Raw genomic sequence first — 16,522 nt, 5'->3', positions numbered from 1 at the left:
CTGGTTACTCGCTGGATATCCTGTTAACTAGAACATTTAACCTCACTGGGAGGTCTTTCTCCACTCTCCCAGGTGTATTGGTGTTATTGTGAGAGGTCATTCTCCACTCTCCCAGGTGTATTGGTGTTATTGTGGGAGGTCATTCTCCACTCTCCCAGGTGTATTAGTGTGACAAAGCCAATTATGCGTATGTGAGTGTAGTTGTGTATGTTTGTCTCCACCCACCTGTACTCGTGCTGCGAGAGACAGTCCAACAGGTCTTTGGCAGTGAACCTGGGCTCCATGGCAGCAATCTAAAGCACAAGTCACTTACAGTATTAAGATTCAGCCCAATCAGCTGGGCAATACATGTGATGTAACATTGCAATTAACATTTAGAATGAATTAATCCTACAATGTCCATGTGGATGACAAACCTTCATTCACCCTACCAAAAAACTGGGAGCTGGAAGATGAAACATGAATGATCTCAGATGAGGTGTGACCACCGGACAGAGGTTACTAGGAGTTAGAAATACTAACCTCACTGGAATGGATGAAGGAGAGGAGAGCCTGGGCATCTTCTAGACAGCTGTCTGTTGACAGAACCCTACAAAACAGCCAGGGTCTGATTAGTGGAGGGACACACCACACACTGTCATTAAGTAAGTAACAGAGGAAATGAACTAGGGAAAATTAAGTGATAGAAGGGGTAATTCAAATACTTCTAGACTGTATAGTGTAAATATGGAGAGAGAGAGAGAGAATGGAGAGAGAAAGGTTGCCAGTGGAGCACAAAAAAACATTCTAAATACAACCTATATCTTTCTCTTTATTTATTTTCCCTTTTGAACTTCAACTATTTGCACATTGTTACGACATTAACAATAATATAAAATTTGAAATGTCTATATTCTTTTAAAACTGTTGTAATGTTTACTGTATATGTTTTATGGTTTATTTCCCTTTTGTTTGTGTATTTCACTTGCTTTGGAAACGTAAACATGTTTCCCATGCCAATACAGCATCTTTTGAATTGAGAGAGAGAGAGATGGTGGAGGGAGAGGAAGGAAAGTCATTTCAGCAGGCTAAATCTGTCTGCATTATACATATTTTCGCCCGGCAGGGACTTGGGGGGTTATGGGCTGTGATGATGCGTCACTGCTAGCTACTGTAAGAGCTACTGTCGGTCTGTCTCCTAGGTAACCACATAGGAGCAGCTTCAACATACACACCTCATCCAAACTTCCTACAGATGGGCATACATGAAAGTCATCTTTTTTGGGCTTGTCTGTTCCATTTCTAACCAACCACCTGTTCTGCCTAATGTGTACAGTACAGAAATACCATGGACTTTATTCAAATCAACATCATCACTCAGAGGGCCCTGAACAAACTGGAACTACATCACAAACACACGGTTCTAACAATGAACTAAGCCTTAACATGCTTTTGGGAAATTGGGCCCTGATCTGTATTCAGAAATCAGGTAGGTGATGAAGAGGTGTTTGGGTAGGTAGTGAAGAGGTGTTTAGGTAGGTAGTGAAGTGGTGTTTAGGTAGGTAGTGAAGAGGTGTTTAGGTAGGTAGTGAAGAGGTGTTTAGGTAGGTAGTGAAGAGGTGTTTAGGTAGGTAGTGAAGAGGTGTTTAGGTAGGTAGGTAGTGAAGAGGTGTTTAGGTAGGTAGGTAGTGAAGAGGTGTTTAGGTAGGTAGGTAGTGAAGAGGTGTTTAGGTAGGTAGTGAAGAGGTGTTTAGGTAGGTGGTGAAGAGGTGTTTAGGTAGGTGGTGAAGAGGTGTTTAGGTAGGTGGTGAAGAGGTGTTTAGGTAGGTGGTGAAGAGGTGTTTAGGTAGGTAGTGAAGTGGTGTTTAGGTAGGTAGTGAAGAGGTGTTTAGGTAGGTAGTGAAGAGGTGTTTAGGTAGGTAGTGAAGAGGTGTTTAGGTAGGTAGTGAAGAGGTGTTTAGGTAGGTAGTGAAGAGGTGTTTAGGTAGGTAGTGAAGAGGTGTTTAGGTAGGTAGTGAAGAGGTGTTTAGGTAGGTAGTGAAGAGGTGTTTAGTGAAGAGGTGTTTAGGTAGGTAGTGAAGAGGTGTTTAGGTAGGTGGTGAAGAGGTGTTTAGGTAGGTAGTGAAGTGGTGTTTGGGTAGGTAGTGAAGAGGTGTTTGGGTAGGTAGTGAAGTGGTGTTTGGGTAGGTAGTGAAGTGGTGTTTGGGTAGGTAGTGAAGAGGCATCCTGGAAGACGTGATAGATGCCTCATTGTGTTCGAAGTTATACAAAAACTATAGTAATAAAATACACTGTATTATTAGAACATAATGTGAATAACTTATAATATTCTGATATATTACAACTGTAATGTACAGTAGGCTGAGTGTGCTAATGAGAGTTTGAGTGAGGTGTTAGACAAATGTAATGATTAATGAGCTCTAAAACACCAATCTGGGCCTTGTTTCCCAAAAGCATCTTAAAAGAGCCACTGAACACACCGATGTGCACGTACGGTGCATTCGGAAAGTATTCAGACACCTTGACTTTTTCCACATTTTGTTACACGCAAGTACTTTATTGAAGCACCTTTGGCAGCGATTACAGCATCGAGTCTTCTTGGGTATGACTCTACAAGCTTGGCACACCTGCATCCAGGGAGTTTCTTCCATTTTTCTTTGCAGATCCTCTCAAGCTCTGTCAGGTTGGATGGGGAGCATAGTTGCACAGCTGTTTTCAGGTTTCTCCAGACATGTTTGATGGGGTTTAAGTCTGGGCTCTGGCTGAGCCACTCAAGGACATTCAGAGACTTGTCCCAGAAGCCACCCCTGCATCGTTTTGACTGTGAGCTTAGGGTCGTTGTCCTGTTGGAAGTTGAACCGTCATCCCAGTCTGAGGTCCTGAGTGCTTATTTATTTTACACAGGTCTACAGAAGCATGATATGAAGAAAAGCTAGTTTTATTTCAGAAGAACAGAACAGCATACTCTGAGTTGTCCTTATGTTAGGCCCTGATCTGACTATGCCATATTAATGTGGGCTACACTAGTTAATTTAGCAGACAAGAACGCCATGGAATTCGAAGCAAATACTTTATATTATTTTATAGTATGAATAACAGAATTGAACATAACTGAATAAAAGGCTAAGGATATTTTCTCCAAACGATTTGAGGGAGTGCGCACATGCGGCTATTCTGTGTTGAGCGGTTAACAAAGAAATAGGTACTACTATATGCTTCATTTAGAGTTAATGTAACTTTCGTTGTTCTACAAATGTTGGGCTATATATGTTTTGATTTTTAATACATTGTAAGGCTGCATGAAGCGACTAATGATGTTTAAAAATAAAAAACAATAGCTTGAAAGTCAGGAGCTCTGCTTTGTTTTTTGCGCAGGCTGTATACACGTCCTGTCTCTCATTCACAATTTGACAATTCAAATTTAATGGTGGCATCCCCTTTGCGCGGCCATAATGCACCCTAAAGAGATCCATGCCTTTTGTGGCCAGTGGCCGTTGTTCCCTTCTCCCATAGTGCAGCGTACTCCGAAGCACCTCTCACTCATATGGCTCTCCATCACGTGATCGGGTATTTCTCACAGGCTACAAGTGAAGACAGACACTTTGAGGATGCAACTGCATGCATATTGAAGATATTGAAAGAACTATCCACATTTACAGCCAACAAGATTAGGCCTAACAAACAGCAAAAGCACTAGCCTGTCAATCTACTATCCCCATAGTTCAAAAGTTTACCTAATCTATTCTGTGTGAGAAATAAATATTCCAAACATGGTCTGGGACAGTTGTGGGATGCGATAGATCCCAAACTAATACAACCACTAGCATCAAACAAACTATTTTACATAATTGATCAGAACGTTTAGCTTAAAATGTGATAAACTACTAGGCTATTTCTTCACATTATAAGCGCACATGGCAGTAAGCTATAAGTGCAAATGTTCCATTAGCGGGAAAACACCATTATCAAAAGTGACCGCAAATGCGATTATGTATGTAATGTTTTTATTATAAAAAGGTGCATTATAATGGTGAAGATTGATCTTCCCCAAACTTGAAACTCACACGCTGCTTCTATATGCTATAATGCGCTTCATTTTAAGACGTTATTTGGCCACAAATTGTGATATAAACCTTATCAAAACATATAGGCCTATGGGCAAGGCTACATGAGGTGTGCGACTATGATTAAAACATTTCGCAAAAAAATGGCATTGTTTATGCCTTCAAGCTGGGCATCATTCACAATTGATAATATATCATTCAAAGCGATAGGATAATATTGACACCAATCAGACTATTCTTGAATTAATCTTGTCTTTACACATAATAAATAATATATGTGTCAATTTTTTTATATTTAGAATGAACAATTATCATGCACCTGTATCGAAACAGGGCCAGGGGAAAAATACATGTCATCTATACACTTAAATAACGGATGGAGGACGCTTTTCTCATGGTTCATTTTCATGCCAGTCAGGTAGGCTATACTCCTGTTATAAATATAAGCAATGCTTAATATTAGGAAAGTTCAGAATTAAATATAGTAGGCCTAGCCTATAGAAAGCCTATGCTGCCTCCTATTTTTATTAGAGGCCATCACTATTTTCTCATGCAATTGCATAGCCTATAGAAATGTTGCGCAACATGAGCTCATGGGCACTCATGAAGTGTTTGATTCGAATTTCAATTACATTTGCATTGATGTCAGAGTGATTAGAGGGACAATAGAGTCCCGAGTACCAGGCAGTTAGCAAACTAATGACCAGCAACCTGCATCAGAGCTTGGAGAAGCCTAACTACCGTGGCTAAACAATCACATGGAATTTGACTGCCTTCATGACCACTGGTAATACAGTCACAGCAAGAGCCCCATTTTTGACCACCGACAACGAAGTTGATTACAAATACAAAGTTGCCAATGTCTTTGCAATCGTTACAAACAAGCGAAGGATAAACAGATGCTTCAAATTAAAAGATGACTGCATTGAAAGATAAACAGCCTACCTAGAGTATAGACTACATAGGCCTATATTATTTCAATGATATTGAAATAAATGTTATGTTCATTGAATTTAGTTTAAAAAAAAGATGTATAATAATGCTATTTGTGATTTTTGCCTCAATATATTTGTTGATGTGTAGCCTAACGTGTGTAACGATGTTCCAAATATTGATTCAGTGCATTATTACAGGGTAAGAATTACAATAAGCCACATCAATATTTGCAGCCATGGGTGACAATATCGCTCTAGGAGCTGATCCGTCATCAGTATTGTGAAATAATTCTAACGTTAAGGAAAGATTTAAAATGGAGAAAGCTGACCCGAGTTAAATAAAGGTTAAATTCATGAACACACCACTGGTTGGGTTCAAACTGAAACTACAATGAGGCAGAATGTTCATAGTTACTGTTGAAAGAGACAAATGTCACAGCGTTCCTGACTGAGGGGACACCATACACCAACCAAACCAGACCCCCGTTAAAGGCTGTGTGCACAGCAGCATGCATTACTTTCAATCCTATTCCCCAATTCTTGATGAAGGAGAAGCTAGCCAATGTAGTGGAAAACAAGGCGAGGACATTTGGCTGTCCGGGAGAAAGTCACTCTTTAGAACGAATAGAAACATCACAATGAGCCATCAACCATAACATGAACGATTTCAGTGACCCCGTGACTGCTGGGATGTGACCGCTGCTTTTTTAAATAACGTCATCACCATAGCAACCGTCAGTGACGTAATGTGAAAGTGTTACTGATTGCCGATTGTCTGCAGCCTCGCTATTATCTTCCCCTGGCCTGAATGGCAGTGAGTCTAGCAGAGAGGAGAGTGTGACACCAGACGGACAAGTCAAGACAGGAGCTCTACTGTGACGACATCACGCTTGTCCCATTTCTGGGCAATATGCAATCGCTCCTTCAAACACATCCTTAGTCTGGAACAGGTGGGTGATTCAGCGTCATTGAATATGGTAAGGCTAAGTTTGGGGTGGTAGTGGTCACCAGTCCTGGTCCTAAGAGTTACAAGGTTTGCAGGTGTTTAAGGTGAGAGATATGTCAGGTATCTCACCTGGTAAAGGCATGTAGCAGTTGTCTGACAGCAGTGGATAGTTTGTGCAGACAGACAGGAGAGAACTACTGTACTGTCAGAATGGAGGGAGTACAGTATGGTATAACTGACCTGGTAAAGGCATGTAGCAGTTGTCTGACAGCAGTAGATAGTCTGTGCAGACAGGAGACGGCGTCCTGGGGAAGGGGAGGACCCTCTACTGGCTGGTTGGTTTCTATGGCGCCCGGGTCAAAGCGGAGAGCGACGAAAACAGCAGAGCTGAACAAAGCACAATGACCTCTTATACTAACATACCTTTTAACAGGCACAGTCTTTAGAATGCATGTTAGAAATACTAGTATTTAGGACCCTGCCTTCCCAACTATGGGCTCATCTCCACAGGTCCTAAACATGAACTCCGTATCATCTGCTCACCTGATCCCACACACATTGTTCCAGATGTTCTCAAACATCACCCACACTTCCTGGTGTGACACTCGAGCAGGCGTGGTCTGTTTCTCCTCCTTCTCCTCCTCCTCCTCCTCCTCCGCCATGAGAGTGTCACCGTCACTGGTGTGGGTCTCCTCTGCGGCTTTCTCTGGCTACATACCAAGATCAACTTTAAGTTAAATTTATTTGCCATTTGTAAACAAGCACAAACATTGGAATGTCTCTTTAGACGAGAGCTCAACGGTAAAACTGTAAAAGATTTTAAGAAACACAAGAATACTATACAAATAAGTTTGAACAACTTTGGACAACTTGGGTCCAAAACATAAAGAAAAGGGATTTTCCACCGTGTGACGTTGCAGTGCTGAATGAGCTCCAGGCAGCGTACCTGAGGGAGTATCCTCTGCAGCAGGGTGTTCAGGGAGGCGAGGGCTGGTTGGACACGCCCATCGTAGTCTGACCTGCAGCCGAAGGCCTGCAGCAGCTCTCTAGCCTCATACAGAGCCAGCACTGTAGAGCTACGCTCTACTGATTTACCTAAGGAGAGACAGAACGTCAGAGTACACACACACACACACACGATCACATGTAGTCACGCACGCACATACGTCAATGAGAAACACAGAAGCCAATTGTAAGCAACCCCACAGTTTGTCCTGACAGTACAGTAGTTATTTAACCAGAGCCAGTTTGTCCTGACAGTACAGTAGTTATTTAACCAGAGCCAGTTTGTCCTGACAGTACAGTAGTTATTTAACCAGAGCCAGTTTGTCCTGACAGTACAGTAGTTATTTAACCAGAGCCAGTTTGTCCTGACAGTACAGTAGTTATTTAACCAGAGAGTTTGTCCTGACAGTACAGTAGTTATTTAACCAGAGCCAGTTTGTCCTGGCAGTACAGTAGTTATTTAACCAGAGCCAGTTTGTCCTGACAGTACAGTAGTTGTTTAACCAGAGAGTTTGTCCTAACAGTACAGTAGTTATTTAACCAGAGACAGTTTGTCCTGACAGTACAGTAGTTGTTTAACCAGAGAGTTTGTCCTGACAATACAGTAGTTGTTTAACCAGAGAGTTTGTCCTAACAGTACAGTAGTTATTTAACCAGAGACAGTTTGTCCTGACAGTACAGTAGTTATTTAACCAGAGCCAGTTTGTCCTAACAGTACAGTAGTTATTTAACCAGAGAGTTTGTCCTGACAGTACAGTAGTTATTTAACCAGAGAGTTTGTCCTGACAGTACAGTAGTTATTTAACCAGAGCCAGTTTGTCCTGACAGTACAGTAGTTATTTAACCAGAGAGTTTGTCCTGACAGTACAGTAGTTATTTAACCAGAGAGTTTGTCCTGACAGTACAGTAGTTATTTAACCAGAGCCAGTTTGTCCTGACAGTACAGTAGTTGTTTAACCAGAGAGTTTGTCCTGACAGTACAGTAGTTATTTAACCAGAGCCAGTTTGTCCTGACAGTACAGTAGTTATTTAACCAGAGCCAGTTTGTCCTGACAGTACAGTAGTTATTTAACCAGAGCCAGTTTGTCCTGACAGTACAGTAGTTGTTTAACCAGAGAGTTTGTCCTAACAGTACAGTAGTTATTTAACCAGAGACAGTTTGTCCTGACAGTACAGTAGTTGTTTAACCAGAGAGTTTGTCCTGACAGTACAGTAGTTATTTAACCAGAGACAGTTTGTCCTGACAGTACAGTAGTTGTTTAACCAGAGAGTTTGTCCTGACAGTACAGTAGTTATTTAACCAGAGACAGTTTGTCCTGACAGTACAGTGGTTGTTTAACCAGAGAGTTTGTCCTAACAGTACAGTAGTTATTTAACCAGAGACAATTTGTCCTGACAGTACAGTAGTTATTTAACCAGAGCCAGTTTGTCCTAACAGTACAGTAGTTATTTAACCAGAGAGTTTGTCCTGACAGTACAGTAGTTATTTAACCAGAGAGTTTGTCCTGACAGTACAGTAGTTATTTAACCAGAGCCAGTTTGTCCTGACAGTACAGTAGTTGTTTAACCAGAGAGTTTGTCCTGACAGTACAGTAGTTATTTAACCAGAGAGTTTGTCCTGACAGTACAGTAGTTATTTAACCAGAGAGTTTGTCCTGACAGTACAGTAGTTATTTAACCAGAGAGTTTGTCCTGACAGTACAGTAGTTATTTAACCAGAGCCAGTTTGTCCTGACAGTACAGTAGTTGTTTAACCAGAGAGTTTGTCCTGACAGTACAGTAGTTATTTAACCAGAGAGTTTGTCCTGACAATACAGTAGTTGTTTAACCAGAGAGTTTGTCCTAACAGTACAGTAGTTATTTAACCAGAGACAATTTGTCCTGACAGTACAGTAGTTATTTAACCAGAGCCAGTTTGTCCTAACAGTACAGTAGTTATTTAACCAGAGAGTTTGTCCTGACAGTACAGTAGTTATTTAACCAGAGAGTTTGTCCTGACAGTACAGTAGTTATTTAACCAGAGAGTTTGTCCTGACAGTACAGTAGTTATTTAACCAGAGCCAGTTTGTCCTGACAGTACAGTAGTTGTTTAACCAGAGAGTTTGTCCTGACAGTACAGTAGTTATTTAACCAGAGCCAGTTTGTCCTGACAGTACAGTAGTTATTTAACCAGAGCCAGTTTGTCCTGACAGTACAGTAGTTATTTAACCAGAGCCAGTTTGTCCTGACAGTACAGTAGTTGTTTAACCAGAGAGTTTGTCCTAACAGTACAGTAGTTATTTAACCAGAGACAGTTTGTCCTGACAGTACAGTAGTTGTTTAACCAGAGAGTTTGTCCTAACAGTACAGTAGTTATTTAACCAGAGACAGTTTGTCCTGACAGTACAGTAGTTGTTTAACCAGAGAGTTTGTCCTGACAGTACAGTAGTTATTTAACCAGAGACAGTTTGTCCTGACAGTACAGTAGTTGTTTAACCAGAGAGTTTGTCCTGACAGTACAGTAGTTATTTAACCAGAGACAGTTTGTCCTGACAGTACAGTGGTTGTTTAACCAGAGAGTTTGTCCTAACAGTACAGTAGTTATTTAACCAGAGACAATTTGTCCTGACAGTACAGTAGTTATTTAACCAGAGCCAGTTTGTCCTAACAGTACAGTAGTTATTTAACCAGAGACAGTTTGTCCTGACAGTACAGTGGTTGTTTAACCAGAGAGTTTGTCCTAACAGTACAGTAGTTATTTAACCAGAGACAATTTGTCCTGACAGTACAGTAGTTATTTAACCAGAGCCAGTTTGTCCTAACAGTACAGTAGTTATTTAACCAGAGCCAGTTTGTCCTGACAGTACAGTAGTTGTTTAACCAGAGAGTTTGTCCTAACAGTACAGTAGTTATTTAACCAGAGACAGTTTGTCCTGACAGTACAGTAGTTGTTTAACCAGAGAGTTTGTCCTGACAGTACAGTAGTTATTTAACCAGAGACAGTTTGTCCTGACAGTACAGTAGTTGTTTAACCAGAGAGTTTGTCCTGACAGTACAGTAGTTATTTAACCAGAGACAGTTTGTCCTGACAGTACAGTGGTTGTTTAACCAGAGAGTTTGTCCTAACAGTACAGTAGTTATTTAACCAGAGACAATTTGTCCTGACAGTACAGTAGTTATTTAACCAGAGCCAGTTTGTCCTAACAGTACAGTAGTTATTTAACCAGAGAGTTTGTCCTGACAGTACAGTAGTTATTTAACCAGAGAGTTTGTCCTGACAGTACAGTAGTTATTTAACCAGAGCCAGTTTGTCCTGACAGTACAGTAGTTATTTAACCAGAGCCAGTTTGTCCTGACAGTACAGTAGTTATTTAACCAGAGAGTTTGTCCTGACAGTACAGTAGTTATTTAACCAGAGAGTTTGTCCTGACAGTACAGTAGTTATTTAACCAGAGAGTTTGTCCTGACAGTACAGTAGTTATTTAACCAGAGAGTTTGTCCTGACAATACAGTAGTTGTTTAACCAGAGAGTTTGTCCTAACAGTACAGTAGTTATTTAACCAGAGACAGTTTGTCCTGACAGTACAGTAGTTATTTAACCAGAGCCAGTTTGTCCTGACAGTACAGTAGTTATTTAACCAGAGCCAGTTTGTCCTGACAGTACAGTAGTTATTTAACCAGAGAGTTTGTCCTGACAGTACAGTAGTTATTTAACCAGAGCCAGTTTGTCCTGACAGTACAGTAGTTGTTTAACCAGAGAGTTTGTCCTGACAGTACAGTAGTTATTTAACCAGAGAGTTTGTCCTGACAGTACAGTAGTTATTTAACCAGAGAGTTTGTCCTGACAGTACAGTAGTTATTTAACCAGAGAGTTTGTCCTGACAGTACAGTAGTTATTTAACCAGAGAGTTTGTCCTGACAATACAGTAGTTGTTTAACCAGAGAGTTTGTCCTAACAGTACAGTAGTTATTTAACCAGAGACAATTTGTCCTGACAGTACAGTAGTTATTTAACCAGAGCCAGTTTGTCCTAACAGTACAGTAGTTATTTAACCAGAGAGTTTGTCCTGACAGTACAGTAGTTATTTAACCAGAGAGTTTGTCCTGACAGTACAGTAGTTATTTAACCAGAGAGTTTGTCCTGACAGTACAGTAGTTATTTAACCAGAGCCAGTTTGTCCTGACAGTACAGTAGTTGTTTAACCAGAGAGTTTGTCCTGACAGTACAGTAGTTATTTAACCAGAGCCAGTTTGTCCTGACAGTACAGTAGTTATTTAACCAGAGCCAGTTTGTCCTGACAGTACAGTAGTTATTTAACCAGAGCCAGTTTGTCCTGACAGTACAGTAGTTGTTTAACCAGAGAGTTTGTCCTAACAGTACAGTAGTTATTTAACCAGAGACAGTTTGTCCTGACAGTACAGTAGTTGTTTAACCAGAGAGTTTGTCCTGACAATACAGTAGTTGTTTAACCAGAGAGTTTGTCCTAACAGTACAGTAGTTATTTAACCAGAGACAATTTGTCCTGACAGTACAGTAGTTATTTAACCAGAGCCAGTTTGTCCTAACAGTACAGTAGTTATTTAACCAGAGCCAGTTTGTCCTGACAGTACAGTAGTTATTTAACCAGAGAGTTTGTCCTGACAGTACAGTAGTTATTTAACCAGAGCCAGTTTGTCCTGACAGTACAGTAGTTGTTTAACCAGAGAGTTTGTCCTGACAGTACAGTAGTTATTTAACCAGAGAGTTTGTCCTGACAGTACAGTAGTTATTTAACCAGAGAGTTTGTCCTGACAGTACAGTAGTTATTTAACCAGAGCCAGTTTGTCCTGACAGTACAGTAGTTATTTAACCAGAGAGTTTGTCCTGACAGTACAGTAGTTATTTAACCAGAGAGTTTGTCCTGACAGTACAGTAGTTATTTAACCAGAGCCAGTTTGTCCTGACAGTACAGTAGTTATTTAACCAGAGAGTTTGTCCTGACAGTACAGTAGTTATTTAACCAGAGCCAGTTTGTCCTGACAGTACAGTAGTTATTTAACCAGAGCCAGTTTGTCCTGACAGTACAGTAGTTGTTTAACCAGAGAGTTTGTCCTAACAGTACAGTAGTTATTTAACCAGAGACAGTTTGTCCTGACAGTACAGTAGTTGTTTAACCAGAGAGTTTGTCCTGACAATACAGTAGTTGTTTAACCAGAGAGTTTGTCCTAACAGTACAGTAGTTATTTAACCAGAGACAGTTTGTCCTGACAGTACAGTAGTTATTTAACCAGAGCCAGTTTGTCCTGACAGTACAGTAGTTATTTAACCAGAGAGTTTGTCCTGACAGTACAGTAGTTATTTAACCAGAGCCAGTTTGTCCTGACAGTACAGTAGTTATTTAACCAGAGCCAGTTTGTCCTGACAGTACAGTAGTTATTTAACCAGAGCCAGTTTGTCCTGACAGTACAGTAGTTGTTTAACCAGAGAGTTTGTCCTAACAGTACAGTAGTTATTTAACCAGAGACAGTTTGTCCTGACAGTACAGTAGTTGTTTAACCAGAGAGTTTGTCCTGACAGTACAGTAGTTGTTTAACCAGAGAGTTTGTCCTAACAGTACAGTAGTTATTTAACCAGAGCCAGTTTGTCCTGACAGTACAGTAGTTATTTAACCAGAGACAATTTGTCCTGACAGTACAGTAGTTATTTAACCAGAGCCAGTTTGTCCTAACAGTACAGTAGTTATTTAACCAGAGAGTTTGTCCTGACAGTACAGTAGTTATTTAACCAGAGAGTTTGTCCTGACAGTACAGTAGTTATTTAACCAGAGCCAGTTTGTCCTGACAGTACAGTCGTTATTTAACCAGAGCCAGTTTGTCCTGACAGTACAGTAGTTATTTAACCAGAGCCAGTTTGTCCTGACAGTACAGTAGTTATTTAACCAGAGCCAGTTTGTCCTGACAGTACAGTAGTTATTTAACCAGAGCCAGTTTGTCCTGACAGTACAGTCGTTATTTAACCAGAGCCAGTTTGTCCTGACAGTACAGTAGTTATTTAACCAGAGCCAGTTTGTCCTGACAGTACAGTCGTTATTTAACCAGAGCCAGTTTGTCCTGACAGTACAGTAGTTGTTTAACCAGAGCCAGTTTGTCCTGACAGTACAGTAGTTGTTTAACCAGAGAGTTTGTCCTAACAGTACAGTAGTTATTTAACCAGAGACAGTTTGTCCTGACAGTACAGTAGTTGTTTAACCAGAGAGTTTGTCCTGACAGTACAGTAGTTGTTTAACCAGAGAGTTTGTCCTGACAGTACAGTAGTTGTTTAACCAGAGAGTTTGTCCTAACAGTACAGTAGTTATTTAACCAGAGACAGTTTGTCCTGACAGTACAGTAGTTATTTAACCAGAGAGTTTGTCCTGACAGTACAGTAGTTATTTAACCAGAGCCAGTTTGTCCTGACAGTACAGTAGTTATTTAACCAGAGCCAGTTTGTCCTGACAGTACAGTAGTTATTTAACCAGAGCCAGTTTGTCCTGACAGTACAGTAGTTATTTAACCAGAGAGTTTGTCCTGACAGTACAGTAGTTATTTAACCAGAGCCAGTTTGTCCTGACAGTACAGTAGTTATTTAACCAGATAGTTTGTCCTAACAGTACAGTAGTTATTTAACCAGAGAGTTTGTCCTAACAGTACAGTAGTTATTTAACCAGAGACAGTTTGTCCTGACAGTACAGTAGTTATTTAACCAGAGCCAGTTTGTCCTAACAGTACAGTAGTTATTTAACCAGAGAGTTTGTCCTGACAGTACAGTAGTTATTTAACCAGAGAGTTTGTCCTGACAGTACAGTAGTTATTTAACCAGAGCCAGTTTGTCCTGACAGTACAGTAGTTGTTTAACCAGAGAGTTTGTCCTGACAGTACAGTAGTTATTTAACCAGAGAGTTTGTCCTGACAGTACAGTAGTTATTTAACCAGAGAGTTTGTCCTGACAGTACAGTAGTTATTTAACCAGAGCCAGTTTGTCCTGACAGTACAGTAGTTATTTAACCAGAGAGTTTGTCCTGACAGTACAGTAGTTATTTAACCAGAGCCAGTTTGTCCTGACAGTACAGTAGTTATTTAACCAGAGCCAGTTTGTCCTGACAGTACAGTAGTTGTTTAACCAGAGAGTTTGTCCTGACAGTACAGTAGTTATTTAACCAGAGCCAGTTTGTCCTGACAGTACAGTAGTTATTTAACCAGAGCCAGTTTGTCCTGACAGTACAGTAGTTGTTTAACCAGAGAGTTTGTCCTAACAGTACAGTAGTTATTTAACCAGAGACAGTTTGTCCTGACAGTACAGTAGTTGTTTAACCAGAGAGTTTGTCCTGACAATACAGTAGTTGTTTAACCAGAGAGTTTGTCCTAACAGTACAGTAGTTATTTAACCAGAGACAATTTGTCCTGACAGTACAGTAGTTATTTAACCAGAGCCAGTTTGTCCTAACAGTACAGTAGTTATTTAACCAGAGAGTTTGTCCTGACAGTACAGTAGTTATTTAACCAGAGCCAGTTTGTCCTGACAGTACAGTCGTTATTTAACCAGAGCCAGTTTGTCCTGACAGTACAGTAGTTATTTAACCAGAGCCAGTTTGTCCTGACAGTACAGTAGTTGTTTAACCAGAGAGTTTGTCCTAACAGTACAGTAGTTATTTAACCAGAGACAGTTTGTCCTGACAGTACAGTAGTTGTTTAACCAGAGAGTTTGTCCTGACAGTACAGTAGTTGTTTAACCAGAGAGTTTGTCCTAACAGTACAGTAGTTATTTAACCAGAGCCAGTTTGTCCTGACAGTACAGTAGTTATTTAACCAGAGACAATTTGTCCTGACAGTACAGTAGTTATTTAACCAGAGCCAGTTTGTCCTAACAGTACAGTAGTTATTTAACCAGAGAGTTTGTCCTGACAGTACAGTAGTTATTTAACCAGAGAGTTTGTCCTGACAGTACAGTAGTTATTTAACCAGAGCCAGTTTGTCCTGACAGTACAGTAGTTATTTAACCAGAGCCAGTTTGTCCTGACAGTACAGTAGTTATTTAACCAGAGCCAGTTTGTCCTGACAGTACAGTAGTTATTTAACCAGAGCCAGTTTGTCCTGACAGTACAGTAGTTATTTAACCAGAGCCAGTTTGTCCTGACAGTACAGTAGTTATTTAACCAGAGCCAGTTTGTCCTGACAGTACAGTAGTTATTTAACCAGAGCCAGTTTGTCCTGACAGTACAGTAGTTATTTAACCAGAGCCAGTTTGTCCTGACAGTACAGTAGTTATTTAACCAGAGCCAGTTTGTCCTGACAGTACAGTAGTTGTTTAACCAGAGAGTTTGTCCTGAACAGTACAGTAGTTATTTAACCAGAGACAGTTTGTCCTGACAGTACAGTAGTTATTTAACCAGAGAGTTTGTTTAACCAGAGAGTTTGTCCTGACAGTACAGTAGTTGTTTAACCAGAGAGTTTGTCCTGACAGTACAGTAGTTGTTTAACCAGAGAGTTTGTCCTAACAGTACAGTAGTTATTTAACCAGAGACAGTTTGTCCTGACAGTACAGTAGTTGTTTAACCAGAGAGTTTGTCCTGACAGTACAGTAGTTATTTAACCAGAGCCAGTTTGTCCTGACAGTACAGTAGTTATTTAACCAGAGCCAGTTTGTCCTGACAGTACAGTAGTTATTTAACCAGAGACAATTTGTCCTGACAGTACAGTAGTTATTTAACCAGAGCCAGTTTGTCCTAACAGTACAGTAGTTATTTAACCAGAGAGTTTGTCCTGACAGTACAGTAGTTATTTAACCAGAGAGTTTGTCCTGACAGTACAGTAGTTATTTAACCAGAGCCAGTTTGTCCTGACAGTACAGTAGTTATTTAACCAGAGCCAGTTTGTCCTGACAGTACAGTAGTTATTTAACCAGAGCCAGTTTGTCCTGACAGTACAGTAGTTATTTAACCAGAGCCAGTTTGTCCTGACAGTACAGTAGTTATTTAACCAGAGCCAGTTTGTCCTGACAGTACAGTAGTTATTTAACCAGAGCCAGTTTGTCCTGACAGTACAGTAGTTATTTAACCAGAGCCAGTTTGTCCTGACAGTACAGTAGTTATTTAACCAGAGCCAGTTTGTCCTGACAGTACAGTAGTTATTTAACCAGAGCCAGTTTGTCCTGACAGTACAGTAGTTATTTAACCAGAGAGTTTGTCCTGACAGTACAGTAGTTATTTAACCAGAGACAGTTTGTCCTGACAGTACAGTAGTTGTTTAACCAGAGAGTTTGTCCTGACAGTACAGTAGTTGTTTAACCAGAGCCAGTTTGTCCTGACACAGTACAGTAGTTATTTAACCAGAGCCAGTTTGTCCTGACAGTACAGTAGTTATTTAACCAGAGCCAGTTTGTCCTGACAGTACAGTAGTTATTTAACCAGAGAGTTTGTCCTGACAGTACAGTAGTTATTTAACCAGAGAGTTTGTCCTGACAGTACAGTAGTTATTTAACCAGAGCCAGTTTGTCCTGACAGTACAGTAGTTATTTAACCAGAGCCAGTTTGTCCTGACAGTACAGTAGTTATTTAACCAGAGAGTTTGTCCTAACAGTACAGTAGTTATTTAACCAG

General features: G+C 40.4%; 1 protein-coding gene across 3 annotated transcripts in view; it reads right to left on the bottom strand.

Annotated features, from left to right (window-relative positions):
- Positions 1 to 16,522, bottom strand: part of swt1 (SWT1 RNA endoribonuclease homolog) — a 71,397-nt gene that overhangs the window by 23,409 nt on the left and 31,466 nt on the right. For 2 of the 3 annotated variants that reach the window (XR_010460954.1, XM_029633279.2), the window contains exons 10-14: positions 6,871 to 7,019; positions 6,468 to 6,634; positions 6,165 to 6,311; positions 523 to 589; positions 226 to 293 (exon numbers count right to left, since the gene is read on the bottom strand). Coding sequence is in view for 1 of the 3 variants with exons in the window: in XM_029633279.2 (XP_029489139.2) it covers positions 226 to 293; positions 523 to 589; positions 6,165 to 6,311; positions 6,468 to 6,634; positions 6,871 to 7,019 (598 nt within the window). In the remaining 2 variants the exon portion in view is untranslated. The remainder of the gene's footprint in view (positions 1 to 225; positions 294 to 522; positions 590 to 6,164; positions 6,312 to 6,467; positions 6,635 to 6,870; positions 7,020 to 16,522) is intronic. The other variant, XR_010460955.1, reaches the window with a different exon arrangement.

Source organism: Oncorhynchus nerka, linkage group LG24 (genome assembly GCF_034236695.1).
Source record: "Oncorhynchus nerka isolate Pitt River linkage group LG24, Oner_Uvic_2.0, whole genome shotgun sequence".
In the NCBI taxonomy this organism is placed as follows: Eukaryota; Metazoa; Chordata; class Actinopteri; order Salmoniformes; family Salmonidae; genus Oncorhynchus; species Oncorhynchus nerka.
This window is presented reverse-complemented; position numbering and strand designations above follow the sequence as displayed.